Below are 21,611 nucleotides of genomic sequence, written 5' to 3'. Positions count from 1 at the left end.
CCCAGTCCTGCTGCCTGGTTGCTAGGCAACATGATACATCTTTGCGCAGCAGACGTGTGTTTGAAAGGTATGAGGCTGATAACATACATTTATTTTCAAATTACTTTGTTGTTTGGTTTTCTTGTGGTCTCTCAAAACAGCAGCTTGTGTGTGAGAGAGAGAGCAATCTGATACCTTTTTAATTTAGCAGAAATTAGGTTACTCAGCTCTGGCTTGTTGTGTTGTGTTACTGCTGAAAAAGTACTAGCTACTATTAGCTAGCTAACGTTAAATTACTGTATTATAGCTATCTATATAAACGTTTGCTTACAATATTTATAGCTAGCCACCGTAGCTAAGGTTAGCCAGTTAACCTAGCATAAATACATTATACACAGTTTGTGTTTATTTGTTATTGCAAAACAGCCACTCAACTCTACAAAGCTACGTACCTGGCAGGATTGTGATGACACTGAGACTTACTGTTTATCAATCAGAAAAACATTTGTCAAACCTACAACCACCGCCAGACAGTGGCATTGAATACAGCATTTGATATTGCGCTGCCCTTCTCTCCACAGTAACAGTACAGGGTAGAGAGTCAGGGGATCCAGAGACATTAGCAGGATGAGCAGGCTATATGATACCGCAGAGCCCAGTTTGGTGGACGAGGAGCTACTGCAGAAGGCAGTGGAGGAGCAAGGCCCTCAAGACCAGGCTGGGCAGATTGCCAAGGAGGAGGGCATGCAGTATGACGAAGTCTGCCAATTGCGCCTGGACTACAAGAGTAAGATATTTGACAGATGTTGATGTTCTTCATTCATTTGCATACTTATTGGTGCAGGCATGTCATGTCCATTGTCCACAGAGAGAAGGGCAATAGTTGCAGTGGAAATAGTTTTTATTCCATACGTTGTCCCTATTTTTTATATTTTTGTCCATAGACATCCTGAAGATTGATCACCTGTGGCAGTTCACGTCTCTGACCAAGCTACAACTGGACAATAACATAATTGAGAAGATTGAAGGACTGGGGCGCCTCACTAATCTGAAATGGCTGGGTAAGAAAGCCGTCTCTCACAGACCCTGAATATGTTCCACATACAGTAAATGTTAGACAGATAATGTATGTGTTAAACTGTATATAGCTAGATCAAGATGACTATATTTTTTGTCACTAAAAGACAAGCCTTTCACTGTTACAAGGCTATTATGGCCTAGCTATCAATATTATCTTTCTCTTTATCTTCTCTTCTCCTCTAGATCTGTCCTTCAATAACATTGAGGGGATCGAGGGGTTGGATTCTCTGGTGAAGCTGGAAGACTTGAGTCTCTACAACAACAGAATCTCTGTCATCGAGAACATGGACACACTCCTAAACCTACACGTTCTCTCTATTGGGAACAACTTCCTGGCTCAGTTGGAAAATGTGATTAACTTTCATACACTACATACATGTATTGTTTATGTTTCAAATTATGAATGTAAACTCTCAAATTGTATACTGTAGAATATTTGTGACAAAATATGTTATTTTTATGGCATGGGCTGGTATTGCATGTTTGCTGGACACTGTAGGAATTGCAATCAACCATATCCTCTGATTCCCAGGTGATCTACCTCAGAAAGTTCAAGAACCTGCGCACTCTCAACCTAGCTGGAAACCCCATCTGCAAAGAGGACCGCTACAAGATCTTTGTTGCTGCCTACCTTCCAGAGTTGGTTTACTTGGACTTCAGGCTATTGGATGAACAAACAGTGAGTGACGGAATAGGGTGAAATTGCCCCTTGACACTTATATTGGGTCAGTCTTGTAATCCCCCCACTAATGGTTAAGGTTAGGATCGGGGAGGGGAAGCTGATCCTAGATTTGTACCTATTAGAAACACATCTCTGGCGTTAGAGCGACAGGCACAGGAGAACCAATGGGCTGACAAGGTTGTACAGTATATATATGTGCTTGTATCCACACCAACATACCATAAGTCTTACAAAACACAAGTCTTACAAAATAAGAGATTTATGCCTAGGCTCAGGGACATTCCTGTCCTGATGAATTAAAGCATTGATGTAAACGAGAGCATTACAAAACGGTTAGTCATGGATTACAAACGTTTCCCCTGGGAATCAGACAGCTGAATAAGCACCATACAAAAAGCAGAATCACAAAACTACTGAACTGACAAACCTTTACACATCCCATCCATATTGTAACCACAGATTTAAAGAACAGTTCCAAAGGTCTAGTTTATACATTTTTCTTCAAGCACTGCACTGGATATACCATTAGTTTGTATTAATACATGAATACCTTGCTTTTTTTTACTCTACCAACCATTTGGGCAGGCATTGAACATTAAGTATTTCCTTATGTAGCGAGAGCAGGCATTTGGAAAATACCAGTATGCCATTGAGGAGATGCGCCACAATGAGGCCCAGGAGAGAAGGGCGATGGATGCTAGGCAAGAGCAAGAGGACGAGCTGCAGTTGCACAGGGTAACCTACAAAAAACCTACATTCAGAGCAAAGCATACATTCTATATCCATGTGTGCATTGAGCTTGAAATCATTGGGTAACTCTGCCATCTACTGTTGTGTGTGTGTGTGTGTGTCTTCCCTACTTACAGGATGCCTTTGTGGAGTTCTTGAATGGCCCATATCTGTTTGACAGCATGTACGCAGATGATGCAGAGGCAGCCAAGCTGGCCTACCTCCCCGGAGTGTCTGTACTACTAGAGACATATCCTTCTCCATACTCTGTTCTCTCAGTGTCAGTCTATTTGGAGCATGCCTTCTCCCTTCGACAACATGCCCTTGATTTGATGGATGGCTAAAAGCAAAGGCAGGTGAAATAATAGTAGAATGATATATATGGTTGTAAGATAGGGATTTCAAGGAGAGAAAAAAACTGGAAAATAACACAAGTCGATTATTCTACTGTTGCATCGAAGGCTCCTTCCTTGACTCTGTTCCTACATACAAGAGCCACCTGGTGGCGCTGTGTGTGCAGGTGTTTGAGATTGGCTTGGTACAGCGCGGCCGGAGGGAAGACGAGGTCAAGTCCTTCTTTGACTGTTCCAGAGAAGCCGTGGACGACAACCAGCAGAGAGCAGCACAGATCGCTGCAGACTTTGAGAAAGCCAGGAGACAGGTGCGTCATGGGACTGTAGCTTTTAAGGTCATGTCAAGAAGGGATGCCGCTAATGTCAAAGTGATGTCAAAACCTGCATATCCGAGTAGAGTCGGGGAGAATTTTAGCATTTTTGCTAACACTAAAGCTTTTCCTAACCTTAACCTAATTCTCCTAACCTGCTACATTGATTCTCCTAACCTGCTGCATGGGTTCTCCTAACATGCTACGAAGAGTAACTCCTGATATTAGCGGCATTCCATCTAGTCAAAACCGGCTTTCACTTGCACTGACAGTGAAATGGTCCCGTTTGAGAGCATCAGTTCAGCGCAGACTGGCAGATTACAAATCTTAATTAGTAGAACAATCGGCAAGTCTAATTGGAAAATGTTGGCCACACAATTGGCAAGTCTAATTGGAAAATGTTTTAATTACAGTTCTTCCCTGCCCATGCAACCTTTATCAATATGTAGAAGTTTTTAAAAATCCCAAATTAGCACTCCTACTCTGAGATGCTTTATAATAATAATAATAGATGTAATTTATTTTGCGCTTTTCATTATACAGATAATCTCAAAGATACTAAAAAACAATACAAAAGTACATGTAGTTCTTGGGCTGGACAATGGTCTTCAACAGAGGCTAAATATGAATATGGCCCATAGAATTCAACTGACTCCTATCGGCCCCATCTCTATGGAGGGATGTAAGTGTCAAAATACATTTCATTTGAATTATTTTGGAACAAATATTACGTATTTAATGTATTTACATGCACTGAATATCTTCTTGGCCATACAGATAATGTAAGAGCCATGTTCTTTAGAGAGTTTGGCAATTGAGGTTTTCTGCATGATGTGCATTTGCATGACACTACAACATTCTATGGCAGCCATGCTAGTGCTGCATTAAAATATAATGTGGAATATAATGTCTAGAAGGAGCATTGTGATGTATTTACATGAAACTTTCAAATTCTATGGCAGCTATGTTAGCGCCCCATTAATATTATATGGGGAATATTTAAATAATGCTCTGTAACTGAATGTCTAGAATAAGAACAATATTCAAAAATATTACTGAAATATATGGCTCTGGATAATGGTTTAACAAACTGCTGAAAAAAAACCTGATAGCAACAGTTGAACAAAAACGGTGCTATTTTTATCGTTTCAAATCCACTGTACATGAATCTTACAAATCACAAAAAAAATCATGCAAATCACACATAAATGTTGTGTATTTCCACGTGGCCACACACCCAGGTGATGTTTGAGATACAGCAGGCCACAGACGCACATCTCCTGGAGGCCCAGCTGAACCACTGCAGCGAGGAGATCAACCAGCTCTGTGACAGCCTCATGACCCAGGAGCTGCAGCTCGTCGACCAGCTGGAGGTGTGTGTGTGTGTGTGTGTGTGTGTGTGTGTGTGTGTGTGTGTGTGTGTGTGTGTGTGTGTGTGTGTGTGTGTGTGTGTGTGTGTGTGTGTGTGTGTGTGTGTGTGTGTGTGTGTGTGTGTCTGTCTGTGTGTTGTTAAAACTTCTTGGTGACAGGGGGGCAGTATTGAGTAGCTTGAATTAATAAGATGCCCAGAGTAAACTGCATGCTACTCTGTCCCAGATGATAATAAATGCATAGTATCAGTAGTATTGGATAGAAAACATTCTGGAGTTTCTTAAACTGTTTGAATGATGTCTGTGAGTATAACAGAACTCATATGGCAGGCGAAAACCTGAGAAAAATCCAACCAGGAAGTGGGAAATCTGAGGTTTGTAGTTTTTCAACTCTTTGCCATTCCAATATACAGTGTAAATGGGCCTAAGGCTTCCACTAGATGTCAAAAGTCTTTAAAACTTTGTTTGAGGCTTCTACTATGAAGGGGGAGAGAATGAGAGGGGATTGAGCCAGGTGTCTGGCTGAGTGGTACAGGCTCGTGACGAGTTCACGAGAGAGTTAGCTCTCATTCCATTGCTTTTCTACAGACATAGGAATTCTCCGGTTGGAACATTATTGAAGATTTATGATAAAAACATCCTAAAGATTGATTCTATACTTAGTTTGACATGTTTCTACGACCTGTAATATAACTTTTTGAGCTTTTCGTCCGACGTTCGGCTGGACCTGAACGCGCGTTTGGATTTGTTTACCAAACGCCCTAACAAGAGAAGCTATTTGGACATAAATGATGAACTTTATCGAACAAATCAAACATTTATTGTGGAACTGTGATTCATGGGAGTGCATTCTGATGAAGATCATCAAAGGTAAGTGAATATTTATAATGCTATTTCTGACTAATGTTGACTACACAATATGGCCGATATCTTTTTGGCTGTTTTGTTGTTTGAACGCTGTACTCAGATTATTGCATGGTTTGCTTTTTCTATAAATTTTTTGTTGAAATCTGACACAGCGGTTGCATTAAGGTGAAGTATATCTCTAATTCCATGTATAACACTTATATTTTCATCAACATTTATCATGAGTATTTCTGTAAATTGATGTGGCTCTCTGCAAAATCACCGCATGTTTTAGAACTACTGAACGTAACTCGCCAATGTAAAATTACATTTTTTGATATAAATATGCACTTTAGTGAACAAAACATACATGTATTACATGTATGTGTAACATGAAGTCCTATAAGTGTCACCCGATGAAGATCATCAAAGGTTAGTGATTCATTTTATCTCTATCTGTGCTTTTTGTGACTCCTCTTTGGCTGGAAAAAATGGCTGTTTTTCTGTGACTTGGTGGTGACCTAACATAATCGTTTGTGGTGCTTTCGCTGTAAAGCCTTTTTGAAATCAGACACTGTGGCTGGATTAACGAGAATTTTATCTTTAAAATTGTGTAAAATACTTGTATGCTTGAGGAATTTTAATTATGAGATTTGTGGTTGTTTTGAATTTGGCGCACTGCACTTTCACTGGCTGTTGGCGAGGTGGGACGCTACCGTCCAACATATCCCAGAGTTAAGATCTACATTATTGGCCTCCCTTAAATCTGAACTCAATAACTTCTAAGAGGTTAGGAGTAGAGGTTTTTACGGATCCACCTTTACCAATCCAAGATACCCGATCTGGGACCCGATTAGGGGCGGATCCAGAATTCTAAATAATGTCATGGGTCTGGGTCGGATCTCATATGATTGTCTCGGGTCTCTGGTATGTGTCCTTTTTTGCCCTTTTTTTAAATTACATTTTTTACTTTGACCCCTTTTACTCCCCAATTTCGTGATATCCAATTGGTGTTTACAGTCTTGTCCCATCGCTGCAACTCCCCTACAGACTCGGGAGAGACAAAGGTCGAGAGCTAGGCCGGCCAAACCTCCCCGAACTCAGACCAAACCCAGATCAAACCCGGGTCTGTAATGAAGCCTCAAGCACTGCGAAGCAGTGCCTTAGAGAGCTGTGCCACTCGGGAGGCCTTGGGTCTGTGTCATTTTAACTGACTTGTCTGGAAGGACCCGTACAGAGCCGAATGTGACTGCTGCAGTAGTTGTTGTTGACCAATCATTAGTCATCAAAGCGTCAATAGACTACAGTCATATAGGCTCTGTGTGTGGCAAAAGTTAGGAGATATGTAATCATTGGACGATGGACCTTAGAGTGAAATGCTTACTTACAGGCACTAACCAACAATGCAATTTAAAAATAAAATACATTTAAAAAAGAATGAGAAAGCGCATGCACTGCATCCTCAATTACCCTAGCTAGCTAATGTTAGCTAACTTAACTAGCTAGCTTCTCAAGGTTTGATGCAGTCAAAACAGGTACTGTGTAATCATATTGGATGATAAATAATCTAGCTATGGCAGCTATTTGTTTACTATAGTGCGTTTTGGCTTGTTGGTTGGTTGCTGTCTGTTGTCTCTCCCTCCCAGCTCCCTGTGTCACTCCCTCTCAGCGGCACCTTTCTCTTCCTCCTCTCGCGCTTTATCAGCTCCGGTTAATAAAGACGCTTAAAAAATGGGTCTCCATATTTTAAAAATATATATATTTTTTTTAAGTATGCATATTGGGTACAGGTGAGAAAGCCCAAGGTCCATATCAGAACAGGTCCAACTTCTTTTGGCCCGTGAAGACCTGTAGTTAGGAGGCCCCATAATGCAGAAACTGTTAACCTAGGTGACCTCTGGGTGATCTCCCTGAGGCCAAGTGCCAATGGCTATAAATTCAGCCATCGGGAGTTTCAAATGATGGAGATGTCTAATATGCGACTCACTCTGACCCAAGTGGTTTCGACAGCCTTGATTTATGTTGTGACCAGGGGCCCGGAAAACTTGGAGAACCAACAGATAAGCAAGAGTATTTATGCTTTACTGCATTTACATTTACATTTAAGTCATTTAGCAGACGCTCTTATCCAGAGCGACTTGCCCTTGAGGTTGGCAGATTGCTACAAAGCTCTCAGAGGAACATGTCTGTCTCCCCATATGCATACCGTAATTTCCGGACTATAAGCCGCTACTTTATTCCCACACTTTGAACCTCGCGGTTTATACAATGACGCGGCTAATTTATGGATTTTTCCCGCTTTCGCAAGATTCATGCCGCCGCCAAAAAACTGAGCACCGTCACATAATGTGACGTAAATCGAGCGTGCTCAAACTTCCCATCATTCTGATTACTTTTTTGTTACAAGCCGTGTTTCGTTAAAGCCTATTTATTTTTGTTACAAGCCGTGTTTCGTTAAAGCCTATTTATTTTTGTTACAAGCCGTGTTTCGTTAAAGCCTATTTATTTTTGTTACAAGCCGTGTTTCGTTTAAAGGCTGTGTAAAGTTCAGTTGTTTCAATGTACCGGTAGGCACCTGCGGCTTATAGACATGTGCGGCTTATTTATGTACAAAATACATATTTTTTAATAATTCAGTGGGTGCGGTTTATATTCAGGTGCGCTTAATAGTCCAGCAATTACGGTCTGTCTGTCTGTCTGTCTGTCTGTCTGTCTGTCTGTCTGTCTGTCTGTCTGTCTGTCTGTCTGTCTGTCTGTCTGTCTGTCTGTCTGTCTGTCTGTCTGTCTGTCTGTCTGTCTGTCTGTCTGTCTGTCTATTAAACCTTTAAATATAGAAGTAATTCGCCTTATCTTTGGGTACAGCATTTTCCACACCTTGAGAAAATCAATTAGTGTGTGTGTGTGTGTGTGTGTGTGTGTGTGTGTGTGTGTGTGTGTGTGTGTGTGTGTGTGTGTGTGTGTGTGTGTGTGTGTGTGTGTGTGTGTGTGTGTGTGTGTGTGTGTGTGTGTGTGTGCACGGTTGATGTATCAAATCAAATCAAATTTGATTTGTCACATACACATGTTTAGCAGATGTTAATGTGTGTGTAGCGAAATGCTTGTGCTTCTAGTTCCGACAATGCAGTAATAACCAACAAGTAATCTAATTAACAATTCCAAAACTACTGTCTTATACACACAAGTGTAGGGGGATAAAGAATATGTACATAAAGATATATGAATGAATGATGGTACAGAGCGGCATAGGCAAGATACAGTAGATGGTATCGAGTACAGTATATACATATGTTAGTGGAATTTCTAAATTCCTGTATGTTTTATAGCCAAATCAAATTCGCACTCGCTCTAGTTCATTAATGAGGTGTAAGTTCATTAATTATGCATGAAGTAGATCGAGACCAGTCTTAAAAGCCAGGTAAACAGCGTTTAATTCAAAAGAGTACTAAACACATACACATATTTCCACAGGTTATAAACTGAAAATGACGTCAGCGTTTTCTAAACGTTCTATCTATTTCACCAGTAGAGTGGCCCCCTAGCTCTCAAGCCTTCGCGTTATCAGCACGAAGTCAAGGTCAGTCAGTATAAATCAACATTCTAGACAGTCTGGAGATCGGCCGTTCCTGCCACCTGGAGTACAAATGTATGAATTAAGGAACAGACCTTCATTGTTACTAAACTCCTGACTACATTATATACAATTGGGAATGGGAGCAAGAGAGAAAATTCACATGTACAGTACATTATAAAATTTGGACTAGTCAGTTCTGATTGGAATGTATACATAATTAGTAATTTCAACCATAATTTCCTCTAACAACATATGAGATGAGTATGTAAACAAAATGGCATAGTTAAAGTGGCTAGTGATACATGTATTACATAAAGATGCAGTAGATGATATAGAGTACCGGTACAGTATATACGTATACATATGAGATGAATAATGTAGGGTATGTAAACATTATATTAGGTAGCATTGTTTAAAGTGGCTAGTGATATATTTTACATCATTTCCCATCAATTCCCATTATTAAAGTGGCTGGAGTTGAGTCAGTGTGTTGGCAGCAGCCACTCAATGGTAGTGGTGGCTGTTTAACAGTCTGATGTCCTTGAGATAGAAGCTGTTTTTCAGTCTCTCGGTCCCAGCTTTGATGCAACTGTACTGACCTCGCCTTCTGGATGATAGCGGGATGAACAGGCAGTGGCTCGGGTGGTTGTTGTCCTTGATGATCTTTATGGCCTTCCTGTAACATCGGGTGGTGTAGGTGTCCTGGAGGGCAGGTAGTTTGCCCCCGGTGATGCGTTGTGCAGACCTCACTACCCTCTGGAGAGCCTTGCGGTTGTGGGCGGAGCAGTTGCCGTACCAGGCGGTGATACAGCCCGCCAGGATGCTCTCGATTGTGCATCTGTAAAGGTTTGTGAGTGCTTTTGGTGACAAGCCAAATTTCTTCAGTCTCCTGAGGTTGAAGAGGCGCTGCTGCGCCTTCTTCACGATACTGTCTGTGTGGGTGGACCAATTCAGTTTGTCTGTGATGTGTATGCCGAGGAACTTAAAACTTACTACCCTCTCCACTACTGTTCCATCGATGTGGATAGGGGGTGTTCCCTCTGCTGTTTCCTGAAGTCCACAATCATCTCCTTAGTTTTGTTGACGTTGAGTGTGAGGTTATTTTCCTGACACCACACTCCGAGGGCCCTCACCTCCTCCCTGTAGGCCGTCTCATCGTTGTTGGTAATCAAGCCTACCACTGTTGTGTCGTCTGCAAACTTGATGATTGAGTTGGAGGCGTGCGTGGCCACGCAGTCGTGGGTGAACAGGGAGTACAGGAGAGGTCTCAGAACGCACCCTTGTGGGGCCCCAGTGTTGAGGATCAGCGGGGTGGAGATGTTGTTGCCTACCCTCACCACCTGGGGGCGGCCCGTCAGGAAGTCCAGTACCCAGTTGCACAGGGCAGGGTCGAGACCCAGGGTCTCGAGCTTGATGACGAGCTTGGAGGGTACTATGGTGTTAAATGCCGAGCTGTAGTCAATGAACAGCATTCTCACATAGGTATTCCTCTTGTCCAGATGGGTTAGGGCAGTGTGCAGTGTGGTTGAGATTGCATCGTCTGTGGACCTATTTGGGCGGTAAGCAAATTGGAGTGGGTCTAGGGTGTCAGGTAGGGTGGAGGTGATATGGTCCTTGACTAGTCTCTCAAAGCACTTCATGATGACGGAAGTGAGTGCTACGGGGCAGTAGTCGTTTAGCTCAGTTACCTTAGCTTTCTTGGGAACAGGGACAATGGTGGCCCTCTTGAAGCATGTGGGAACAGCAGACTGGGATAGGGATTGATTGAATATGTCCGTAAACACACCAGTCAGCTGGTCTGCGCATGCTCTGAGGGCGCGGCTGGGGATGCCGTCTGGACCTGCAGCCTTGCGAGGGTTAACACGTTAAAATGTTTTACTCACCTCGGCTGCAGTGAAGAAGAGGCCGCATGTTTTGGTTGCGGGCCGTGTCAGTGGCACTGTATTGTCCTCAAAGCGGGCAAAAAAGTTATTTAGTCTGCCTGGGAGCAAGACATCCTAGTCCGTGACGGGGCTGGTTTTCTTTTTGTAATCCGTGATTGACTGTAGACCCTGCCACATACCTCTTGTGTCTGAGCCGTTGAATTGAGATTCTACTTTGTCTCTATACTGACGCTTAGCTTGTTTGATTGCCTTGCGGAGGGAATAGCTACACTGTTTGTATTCGGTCATGTTTCCGGTCACCTTGCCCTAATTAAAAGCAGTGGTTCGCGCTTTCAGTTTCACGCGAATGCTGCCATCAATCCACGGTTTCTGGTTTGGGAATGTTTTAATCGTTGCTATGGGAACGACATCTTCAACGCACGTTCTAATGAACTTGCACACCGAATCAGCGTATTCGTCAATGTTGTTGTCTGACACAATACAAAACATATCCCAGTCCACGTGATGGAAGCAGTCTTGGAGTGTGGAATCAGATTGGTCGGACCAGCGTTGGACAGACCTCAGCATGGGAGCTTCTTGTTTTAGTTTCTGTCTGTAGGCAGGGATCAAAAAAATGGAGTCGTGGTCAGCTTTTCCGAAAGGAGGGCGGGGCAGGGCCTTATATGCGTTGCGGAAGTTAGAATAGCAATGATCCAAGGTTTTGCCAGCCCTGGTTGCGCAATCGATATGCTGATACAATTTAGGGAGTCATGTTTTCAGATTATCCTTGTTAAAATCCCCAGCTACAATGAATGCAGCCTCAGGATGTATGGATTCCAGTTTGCAAAGAGTCAAATAAAGTTTGTTCAGAGCCATCGATGTGTCTGCTTGGGGGGGATATATACGGCTGTGATTATAATTATAGTATATTATAGTACACGTGCAAGAGTTCATATGGAAACTCTCATTTATAGAAGAATGTTTGGAGTGGTTAATTAATACATTTTTATTTTCCATTTGATATCAAAACACACATTTCAATTTGAGATACGTTATTCATATGTCAATAACTATTCTCCTTTTTCTTCTATAGGACATAATCAAAGATTTTGAGAGGAACATTTCAGACATGGTTGCCGGATTCATTGAAGTTGTTCAAGGAATATATCCTTTTCTACCTTAGGTATTTATTTCAATATAACTAATATAACTAAACATTGCATGTGTATTATAATGGTGTTGCAGTGCACTGATGCAGTTATTCAAATCAGGGTCTGTATGTACCAAGCGTCTCAGAGTTAAAGTGCTGATTTAGGATCAGTTTTCCAATTAATAAGATGACATGGACAGGGAGGACCTGATCCTAGATCAGCACTCCTCCTCTGACACGCTTGATATACAGTGTACAGTGTCAGACAAAGTCTCCTTGACACAGACCCACTTTCGCCCAGTGCCGAGACTTAGAGAACCACCATCACGAGAAGCTACTGGAAATCGCTGTGGCAACCCTGGAGCGAGTGGCCAAGAATGAGCTGGAGGAGGATATGCCAGATGATGTCCGAATGGTCAGTGTCAGAAAGTCCCTGTGTCTACAGCAAATCCTACAGGCCATGGTCAAAAGTAGTGTACTATATGTTAAATAGGTGGCTATTTGAGACTCAGTCTAAATAGTGTTTCCCTACCCCTTTCTCAACCCTGTCTCTTATCTCCACAAACATTTTCAAATATTGTCAAAGACTCCAGCAACTCAAGTCATAGACTGTTCTCTCTGCTACCGCACGGCAAACTGCACCAGAGTGCCAAGTCTGGGATCAAAGGGCTCCTACTCCCAAGCCATTAGACTGCTAAATAGTTAACTAAATAGCTACTTGGACTATATGCATTGACCCTTTTTGCACTAACTCTTTTTGACTCTATGCACACACACTGGACTTTACCCACACACTCACACATACTTACACTGATACTCCAACACAGACAGCGCTTTTAGACCGTATTCAGAAGTATTCAGACCGTTTGACTCTCCACATATTGTTATGTTACAGCCTTATTCTAAAATTGATTAAATGATTTTTCCCCCTCATCAATCTACACACAATATTCCATAATGACAAAGCAAAAACAGGTTTTTAGACAGATCCTCTCAAACTCTGTCAGATTGGATGGGGAGCGTCGCTGCACAGCTATTTTCAGGTCTTTCCAGAGATGTTTGACTGGGCTCTGGCTGGGCCACTCAAGGACATTCAGAGACTTGTCCCGAAGCCACTCCTGCGTTGTCTTGGCTGTGTACTTAGGGTCGTTGTCCCGTTGGAAGGTGAGCCTTCTCCCCAGTCTGAGGTCCTTAGCGCACTGGAGCAGGTTTTCATCAAGGATCTCTCTATACTTTGCTCTGTTCATCTTTTCCTCGATCCTGACCTCATGGCTTGGTTTTGCAATTTGCACTGTCTCTGTGGATATTAAAAGCTAGTCTACCAGTCCCTGCCTCTGAAAAACATCCCCACAGCATGATGCTGCCACCATCATGTTTCACTGTAGGGATGGTGCAAGGTTTCCTCCAGACGTGACGCTTGGCTTTCAGGTCAAAGACTTATTGTTTCTCATGGTCTGAGAGTCCTTTGGTTGCCTTTTGGCTAACTCCAAGTGGGCTGTCATGTGCCTTTTACTGAGGAGTGGCTTCCGTCTGGCCTCTTTACCATAAAGGCCTGATTGATGGAGTGCTGCAGAGATGGTTGTCCTTCTGGAAGTTTCTCCCATCTCCACAGAGGAACTCTGGAGCTCTGCCAGAGTGACCATCGGGTTCTTGGTCACCTCCCTGACCAAGGCCCTTCTCCCCTGATTGCTCAGTTTGTCCAGGCGGCCAGCTCTAGGAAGAGTCTTGGTGGTTCCAAATTTCTTCCATTTAAAAATTATGGAGGCCGCTCTGTTCTTGGGGACCATCAATGCTGCCAACATTTTTTGGTACGCACCCCAGATCTGTGCCTCGACAAAATCCTGTCTCTGAGCTCTACGGACAAGTCCTTCGACCTCATGGCTTGGTTTTTGCTGTGACATGCACTGTCAACTGTGGGACCTTATATAGACAGGTATGTGCCTTTCCAAATCAAGTCCAATCAATTGAATTTACCACAGGTGGACTCCGATCAAGTTGAAGAAACATCTCAAGGATGATCAGTGAAAACAGGATGTACCTGAGGTCAATTTCGAGTCTCATATTAAAGGGTCTGAATACTTACGTAAATCGGTATTTCTGTGTTTTATTTTTTATACATTTGCTAAACTTTTGCTTTGTCATTATGGGGTATTGTGTGTAGATTGATGAGGATTTTTTATTTACATAATCCATTTCAGAATAAGGCTGTAACATAACAAAATATGGATAAAGTCAAGGGGTCTGAATACTTTCCGAATGGACTGAACACGCTCACTTGCACATAACACTTCCACACATGCACACATTTGCCACACACACACTTCCACACTCATCATATTGTATTCTGCATTGTTGGGAAGCATTTCACTGTCATTTACGAAGCATGTGACAATTAAAATTTGATTTAATATTGTATGTGTACATGCTCATCCATATTGCACTCAAACACACTGCACACAGTCCAACTGTATTCTGTTCTTACTGCTTTTCCACCCTCACTTCTCTGACAACATTTCCACTGTCACTGCTATTGAAACTACAGATCTGCTATCTTAATTTAATCAGTCTGTTGTCACAGACAATATACCGGCACAGCAGAAAATGCATATTGTAGTGTATTCAAGGTTTAAAAAGTCTTCTAAAGTTTGTAATTGCCCTAACAAAAAAAAAGTCAACCAAAACAAAAAATGTATATTCATTATAATCCACATATTTAATATTTCCTGTTTTCTTGTTGTGAGAAGCAGGGTCAAATTAAAATCTGTAGCACCTCAGCAGCACTTTCCCCAGTGGCACTCAGCAGTATTTTGATCCCACTGGTGCCATGGTGAAGTTTCCCCTCGGTACAGATTTTCGGATCAGCTTTCCCTCCCTCAATCCTAACCTTGCCCATTATGTTGAGAATGAAAAACTGACTCAAGATCTGTGTCTTGGGGTAATTTCAGCCTGCATCATTCATCTGTGTTACACCGTGTCTGTCTGTCCTCCCATGCAGCTGTTTGTAGACAAGGACACAGTGATCAATGCAGTCAGCGCCTCCCACGACACCCACCTGCTGAAGATCGACAACCGTGAGGACGAGCTGATGACACGCTGCAACAGCTGGATGAGTGCTCTGATGAAATCGGTAGGCAGGGGAATGCATGGAAATAGGATGACATACATTGTATTTCTATGCGGAATGAGTTGAAATAGGATGACATACATTGTATTTCTATGGGGAAGGCAAGACATTGCCACAAACACTCAGTATGACAGTTTACAGTTTTCCACCATGAAGAATACCTTTTCATTTGTTGTTGTTTTGTCTCTTATTCGCCTGTCCATGCAGGTACAAGATGAAGAGGTGAAGCGGAATCGCAAGCGCATCTCAGAGATTCACAACTACATTGACTACGTTAGGGATCAGCTGGATGAGATGCAACATGAGCACCATTGATTAAGAAGAGGGGAAAGGAAATATAGCAGAAGAAACCATCCGAACACAGATTCAAGCCTCATAGACAAGCCTCGGGCATACAGCAAATGCCCTTATTTTCATACTTACTTATTTCCATGAACCTGGATTATAAGAACATTGAATTGTGTCAAAATGAAATTCATTATTTTAATGAATCCTCAGTGTTATTTCCCTTGTGTTCATTTCCAGAAACAGGCAGAAATGTTTGTCTATTCCTTACTGGTTCATATTTCAACTCTTTAGGACAACTATGCCATCGACTGTGTGTGTTTTCTGTGCGCGTGCGTGCGAGATACACTAACCATGCATAACCATCAACACCCAACCAAAACCATTCAACTAAACATGTTATGTTTAGATTATAATCGTTGTATTCTATAATACATTTCAGAACGAATAGAGAGTAGGGTCCAAATATATACGTTTTCAACCTTAGTACAGAACTGTAAGAACGCTGATCATTCATATGGATATTTTTTAGTGGAAAGTAGCGTAGAAATGTGCAACTACACATCCCAGAATACATTTCCGAAGACTATCCAATTACGTTTCCGTTCAAATGAGGAGTGCACATGTCCAGCCAATCAAATAGGGTGATTCTGAGTTGTCTAAAGAAACGTTGATGTTCTCTTAAAGCCAGTACACGTCCAGAGTGAGCTATCCTAAGGCCGGGGAGGAGTATAGTAAAGTGGCAGGCTTCTAGATACTGCTGGTCAGTAGCCCCTCTCCATATTAAGAGCTTCCTCAGTCTGTGGTTCATGACTGTTGCAGTCGGGGATACGCACGCATTAGCGCTCATCATGCCTGTTCGAGCTGAGTGCTGCAGCAGTGCGGCCCGTACATCCTCGGCCTCTTATCCCTCCTCCGCCGATCAACACGCACCAGCCCGGGGTAGCTACTTCGCTGCTGTACAGCGGTTCACAGTTTCGAGGACATCAGAAGAGCAAAGGAAACTCGTATGATGTTGAGGTCGTTTTGCAGGTAAATACTCTTGCTTTTAAGAAGCTTGGTATAATGGATGGCATGTTTACTAGCTGACCATGTAAGGTTGTCTTGTCACTGCTGCTAACGTTACTGACTGCCAACCACCACTGACCAGCAACCGATTTAGCAAACTAACCAGGTGAACTAGCTAGTTAGCAAACAAACTAGTTTAACAAGCTTGACAGCAAGCAATCTGTAGTTAGCAGCTAGATGGCCCATTCAAATCGACTGTAAATGTTAGTAAGCCCTCTTGGGCCCCCTAGGGTTGTCGAGAGAGAACAGCCAGCTAACTGGCAGTGAGATGAACATTTTGTTTATGCAAACATTTGGATATATGAATACTGGCATTAACATGCATGATGTATGTTAACATATGGCCTAGTTGCTAAATGACATAGGTGGCTAGCATTCAGCATGTTCATTGGTGTTTTCACCGACAGCTGACTATTGAATAATATAATAATAATAGGCCTGCTCATTCATTTGACAAAACCGCTGAAAATATCTGAACTCGTTAATAGCCTGGTTGTCATTTGTGAAGGCACCTGATGGGTTCTTGTTGTACACACACTGACATTGTGACCACTTCACTTGAATACCACTCATTGTGCGATTGTTTCCTGCAGCATGTGACCATGGAGGACTCTTATCTGTGTGGTTACCTGAAGATCAAAGGCCTAACTGAGGTAAAGTGGAGCAGAACTGGGTCAGATACAGTGTACATCTACCTTACCCCTCACATGCAATGATATAATAATATAATAATAATAATATATGCCATTTAGCAGACGCTTTTATCCAAAGCGACTTACAGTCATGTGTGCATACATTCTACGTATGAGTGATGATGTTGTCGTGGGTATTTAAGCCCCTTTTGGGAACTTATCATGGCAGGGGTCAGTGTAAGCCAAGTGCAATGCGGCTTTCCAGCCCCAATTGAAATGTATACTGGTACAACCAACCAATGTGAAACTGGCATGCATTATGACAACATGCTAAAACAACAAGCCAGAGCCAGCTATTGACCAATTTGTAACACCAGTATGAAGGCCTATCTGTTACGTTGCAAAAGTGTCTTGTCTGAGCACTGTATACTGTATTTGGATGTTTAATCTTACATGGATGTATTGACTGACTGCCTGACTGACTGCCTCTAAAATGGTGCAGACAGTCAAAGAACAGGCCTGTGTACTGCAGCTCTCTGCCTGCATTGTCTGTTTACAGCAATGTCTACAATTCAGAGGGTGTGTGGTACAAAATGTGATTGCTGTGCACTTTCTCTCACTGGCAACACAAATAAATATTAGGGCTCTTCCCACTCTCTCCTTGTAAATTACACAGATCCCTACTCTTTCCCCGTTCACTTCCTTTTCCTAGAGAATTAGTTGTGAGTGACTCAAAGGGAATGCTCAGGGAAATGGTGCACTTTGTTTACTTAAGGTGCTACCCACCACTGATCTGGCACCTTGGCATAGTGTTACAGTGAGTTGGGGTTGTCCCTCCCAGTTTTAGTTTTTCTGTTCTTCTGTTTGTTGCCTAATGAATATGACCCTGCATTAAAAAGGCATTGCTGTTTGTTATTGATGGCATTCCTGTGTGTGACACTTAATTTGTCACTGCACCAGCATGTGTTCCAGCCAGAAACCCTTCCTCAAGGAACCTTGGTATCCATGACTGTAGAGTCAGATTATGGTAAGTGGGAGCACAGCTAGATCCATGTATTCAGGTCTATACCCAGAACATAATTGGTCATATTTACCTAGTTTGTTGGACAACTTATGTGTGTGACTGTAAGAACAGCTGTTTCACAACCGGCTGTGATTGGGAGTCCCATAGTGCGGCACACAATTTCCACAGCATCGTTAGGGTTTGGCCGGGATAGGCTGTCATTGTAAATAAGAGTTTGTTCTTAACTGACTTGCCTAGTTAAATTTAAAACAAAGTGAGTGCCGTGTATAACTAAAACACTCTTTTGTTAGTGAAAGTCCTTACGGAGAAGGAAACATGGTCGTAGTCTCTAATGCTCTAGGAACCAAAGCAAATGGCAAGGGACTTACCTGAGCTTGTCCAATAAACAAAAAGATTAGCTACGGTGTTCACTAATGAACCCAGTTCTTAGTCTGTGTTTCTGATCCTTGCAGGAGTATCCCACTCTCTCCACGTCCTGTTCCTGATCCTTGCAGGAGTATCCCACTCTCACCACGTTCTGTTCCTGATCCTTGCAGGAGTATCCCACTCTCACCACGTCCTGATCCTTGCAGGAGTATCCCACTCTCACCACGTCCTGTTCCTGATCCTTGCAGGAGTATCCCACTCTCACCACGTCCTGTTCCTGATCCCACTCTCACCACGTCCTGCAGGAGTATCCCACTCTCACCACGTCCTGTTCCTGATCCTTGCAGGAGTATCCCACTCTCACCACGTCCTGTTCCTGATCCTTGCAGGAGTATCCCACTCTCACCACGTTCTGTTTCTGATCCTCGTAGGAGTATCCCACTCTCACCACGTTCTGTTCCTGATCCTCGCAGGAGTATCCCACTCTCACCACGTCCTGTTCCTGATCCTTGCAGGAGTATCCCACTCTCACCACGTCCTGTTCCTGATCCTTGCAGGAGTATCCCACTCTCACCACGTCCTGTTCCTGATCCTTGCAGGAGTATCCCACTCTCACCACGTCCTGTTCCTGATCCTTGCAGGAGTATCCCACTCTCACCACGTCCTGTTCCTGATCCTTGCAGGAGTATCCCACTCTCACCACGTCCTGTTCCTGATCCTTGCAGGAGTATCCCACTCTCACCACGTCCTGTTCCTGATCCTTGCAGGAGTATCCCACTCTCACCACGTTCTGTTTCTGATCCTCGTAGGAGTATCCCACTTTCACCACGTCCTGTTCCTGATCCTTGCAGGAGTATCCCACTCTCACCACGTCCTGTTCCTGATCCTTGCAGGAGTATCCCACTCTCACCACGTTCTGTTTCTGATCCTTGCAGGAGTATCCCACTCTCACCACGTTCTGTTTCTGATCCTTGCAGGAGTATCCCACTCTCACCACGTTCTGTTTCTGATCCTTGCAGGAGTATCCCACTCTCACCACATTCTGTTTCTGATCCTTGCAGGAGTATCCCACTCTCACCACGTTCTTCGCAGGAGAGATCATCAGTAGAAAGAGGCCCTTTTTAACCAGGAAGTGGGACGCTGACGAAGATGTGGACCGCAAGCACTGGGTATTTATTTGAAGCTCTCGATGTCATTCAGTTCATATTCCCATTAAAGCGTAGTCATTTGGTGTTTTCTTCTTTTTAACAAACACTTATTGGATGCAGCATTGTGTTTCAGTTTTTAATTGTATTTGAGAAAAAGTACAACTAAAACATTTGTTTTGTTTCTTTCTAGGGTAAGTTTCAGGCTTTTTATCAGTATGCAAAGAGCTTCAACTTGGACGACTTTGATTACGAAGAGCTGAAGAACAGTGACTTTGTCTTTATGAGGTGGAAGGTGAGTCCATTATCACCTGACATTCCATTGATCTCTCTTTCTCTCTCCCTGTATGTACTTGAATCCTTCCTCTGTCTCTTTTGTCCTTTCTAACATGGCCATCTAGTGACTGTTTTGTTTCTTGTTCTCTCCCTTACAGGAGCAGTTCCTGGTCCCGGACCACACCATTAAAGACATCAGTGGGGCGTCCTTCGCTGGTTTCTACTATATCTGCTTCCAGAAGTCCACAGCCACCATTGAAGGCTACTACTACCACAGAAGCTCTGAATGGTACATAGTTTGGGTCCCAAATGGTCCCATATGGGTCCTGGTCAAAGTAGTGCACTATATAGAGAATAGAATGCTATTTGGGATGCAAACACACTATGGAGTGTCAATATTTTAGATTACTTGTTCAAATCTGATAGATGCACTGTACAGTTTGGCTCTTTGGGATATTCAGATTGAGTACATATTTTGATAGTTGCTAGTACTAAGCATACTAGGTCATGTTAATACATCTTTGGTAGATAGTTAGGTTCTGTACCAGTTGTTTTGTGTGCTGATCTGATGTGAACATACAGGGATGTGGCTACTGGCTAGCTGCTCATTCTTGTTCCCCTTGTTCTCTTTCAGGTACCAGTCGTTAAACCTCACCCATGTCCAGGAACACAGTATGCCCATCTACGAGTTCCGGTGATACCCGCCCGCTGGCAGAGGGGACTTTGATTGGCACTGCCCTAGAGACTTGCTTATGGAGGGGGAGATGAACTGACCAATCATGCCAAGGATGTACCTATCAGTATTCCCTGGCGAAAGGGAGAGAACAATGGAAGGAGGGAGGGATAGACAAAGAACAAGGCCACCGACCGACAGTTTTTCCCAGCCTGCCTTTCTCGACTTTGCATCAGCTGGGATCAACAGCACTTTTTCTTTGGTTGTTTTCTCTTCCCCACTCTTTCTCCATTCAGCTTCCTGTTTTTGAAGCGACTTTTCCTCTTTCCACCATGTTGAAAACGCTTTCCACTTTTCAGTTGGGAATCCCCCCCAGCCCCTCTGAAAATGGGTCCCCCAGCAGTCTAAGATTTAAGTACAAAGTTTGATATTGCATTTTAATTTGTCTCAATGAATTGAGGCCTGATTGAGATTGACCGAGCTACAGAGTGGGCAAGCAATCCTGAAAAGATGATCTCCATAAGGTCTTGAGGTGTGACATCATCAAGGGTGTGCTCAACAGAATATTGATGGTCAATGATCTGACACGATGCAAGATCTGACGGCTTAGGCGGATGACGTCTTGGTGAAGGTTGATATTTGAAGGCAGGGCATAATCAGATGTGTTGTGGGCTATTGAAACACATAATACCACACCGATGGCTACTTTAAATCTGTCCTCTCTCTGAGATGGTGGAGTCGACATCGTCTGACCTATAGAGGGAGTCCCCATGCCCTAGTTCATATTGGCGGACATATTTCCAGGCTGCTGTTACTGCTGCTTTTTGAAAAGCCTCCTACCGTTCCCTGCCTCAACCAAGTGAACTGATAAAGTGATTTACGCTTCACTCATTTTTCTATGCAATTTACAAAAAAATGTCTTATCCGGCGCTTACCTACTTTCCATTTTATTTTCAGAAAGGACTTTTAAAAAGTATTATGATGATGGACGTGAGTGATCACACGGCCACCAGAGTATTTATTGAAAATGAATATTGTTAATTTACATGTGTATAGATATATAATAAAGAGTTGTTTTTATTCAC

General features: G+C 42.9%; 2 protein-coding genes across 2 annotated transcripts; both read left to right on the top strand.

Annotated features, from left to right (window-relative positions):
• Nucleotides 1-2: 2 nt before the first annotated feature.
• Nucleotides 3-15,548, top strand: drc3 (dynein regulatory complex subunit 3). Its single transcript, XM_046305932.1, has 13 exons — nucleotides 3-67; nucleotides 561-766; nucleotides 924-1,040; nucleotides 1,243-1,409; nucleotides 1,592-1,738; nucleotides 2,357-2,476; nucleotides 2,608-2,720; nucleotides 2,957-3,131; nucleotides 4,376-4,507; nucleotides 11,877-11,947; nucleotides 12,225-12,348; nucleotides 14,929-15,060; nucleotides 15,265-15,548. Exons 2-13 carry the CDS (start codon nucleotides 607-609, stop codon nucleotides 15,370-15,372), a joined length of 1,566 nt encoding a protein of 521 aa, XP_046161888.1. The 5' UTR covers nucleotides 3-67; nucleotides 561-606; the 3' UTR covers nucleotides 15,373-15,548.
• A 426-nt stretch (nucleotides 15,549-15,974) lies between these two features.
• gid4 (GID complex subunit 4 homolog) lies at nucleotides 15,975-21,611 on the top strand. Its single transcript, XM_046305933.1, is given in 7 exon segments — nucleotides 15,975-16,243; nucleotides 16,245-16,374; nucleotides 17,004-17,063; nucleotides 19,494-19,601; nucleotides 19,771-19,872; nucleotides 20,012-20,142; nucleotides 20,488-21,611. Coding segments are annotated over 7 exon segments (687 nt in total). The 5' UTR covers nucleotides 15,975-16,151; the 3' UTR covers nucleotides 20,552-21,611.

Source organism: Oncorhynchus gorbuscha, linkage group LG16 (assembly GCF_021184085.1).
Source record: "Oncorhynchus gorbuscha isolate QuinsamMale2020 ecotype Even-year linkage group LG16, OgorEven_v1.0, whole genome shotgun sequence".
NCBI classification, from domain to species: domain Eukaryota; kingdom Metazoa; phylum Chordata; class Actinopteri; order Salmoniformes; family Salmonidae; genus Oncorhynchus; species Oncorhynchus gorbuscha.
The sequence above is the reverse complement of the archived record's forward strand: the minus strand, read 5'-3'. Positions and strand labels throughout refer to the sequence as shown.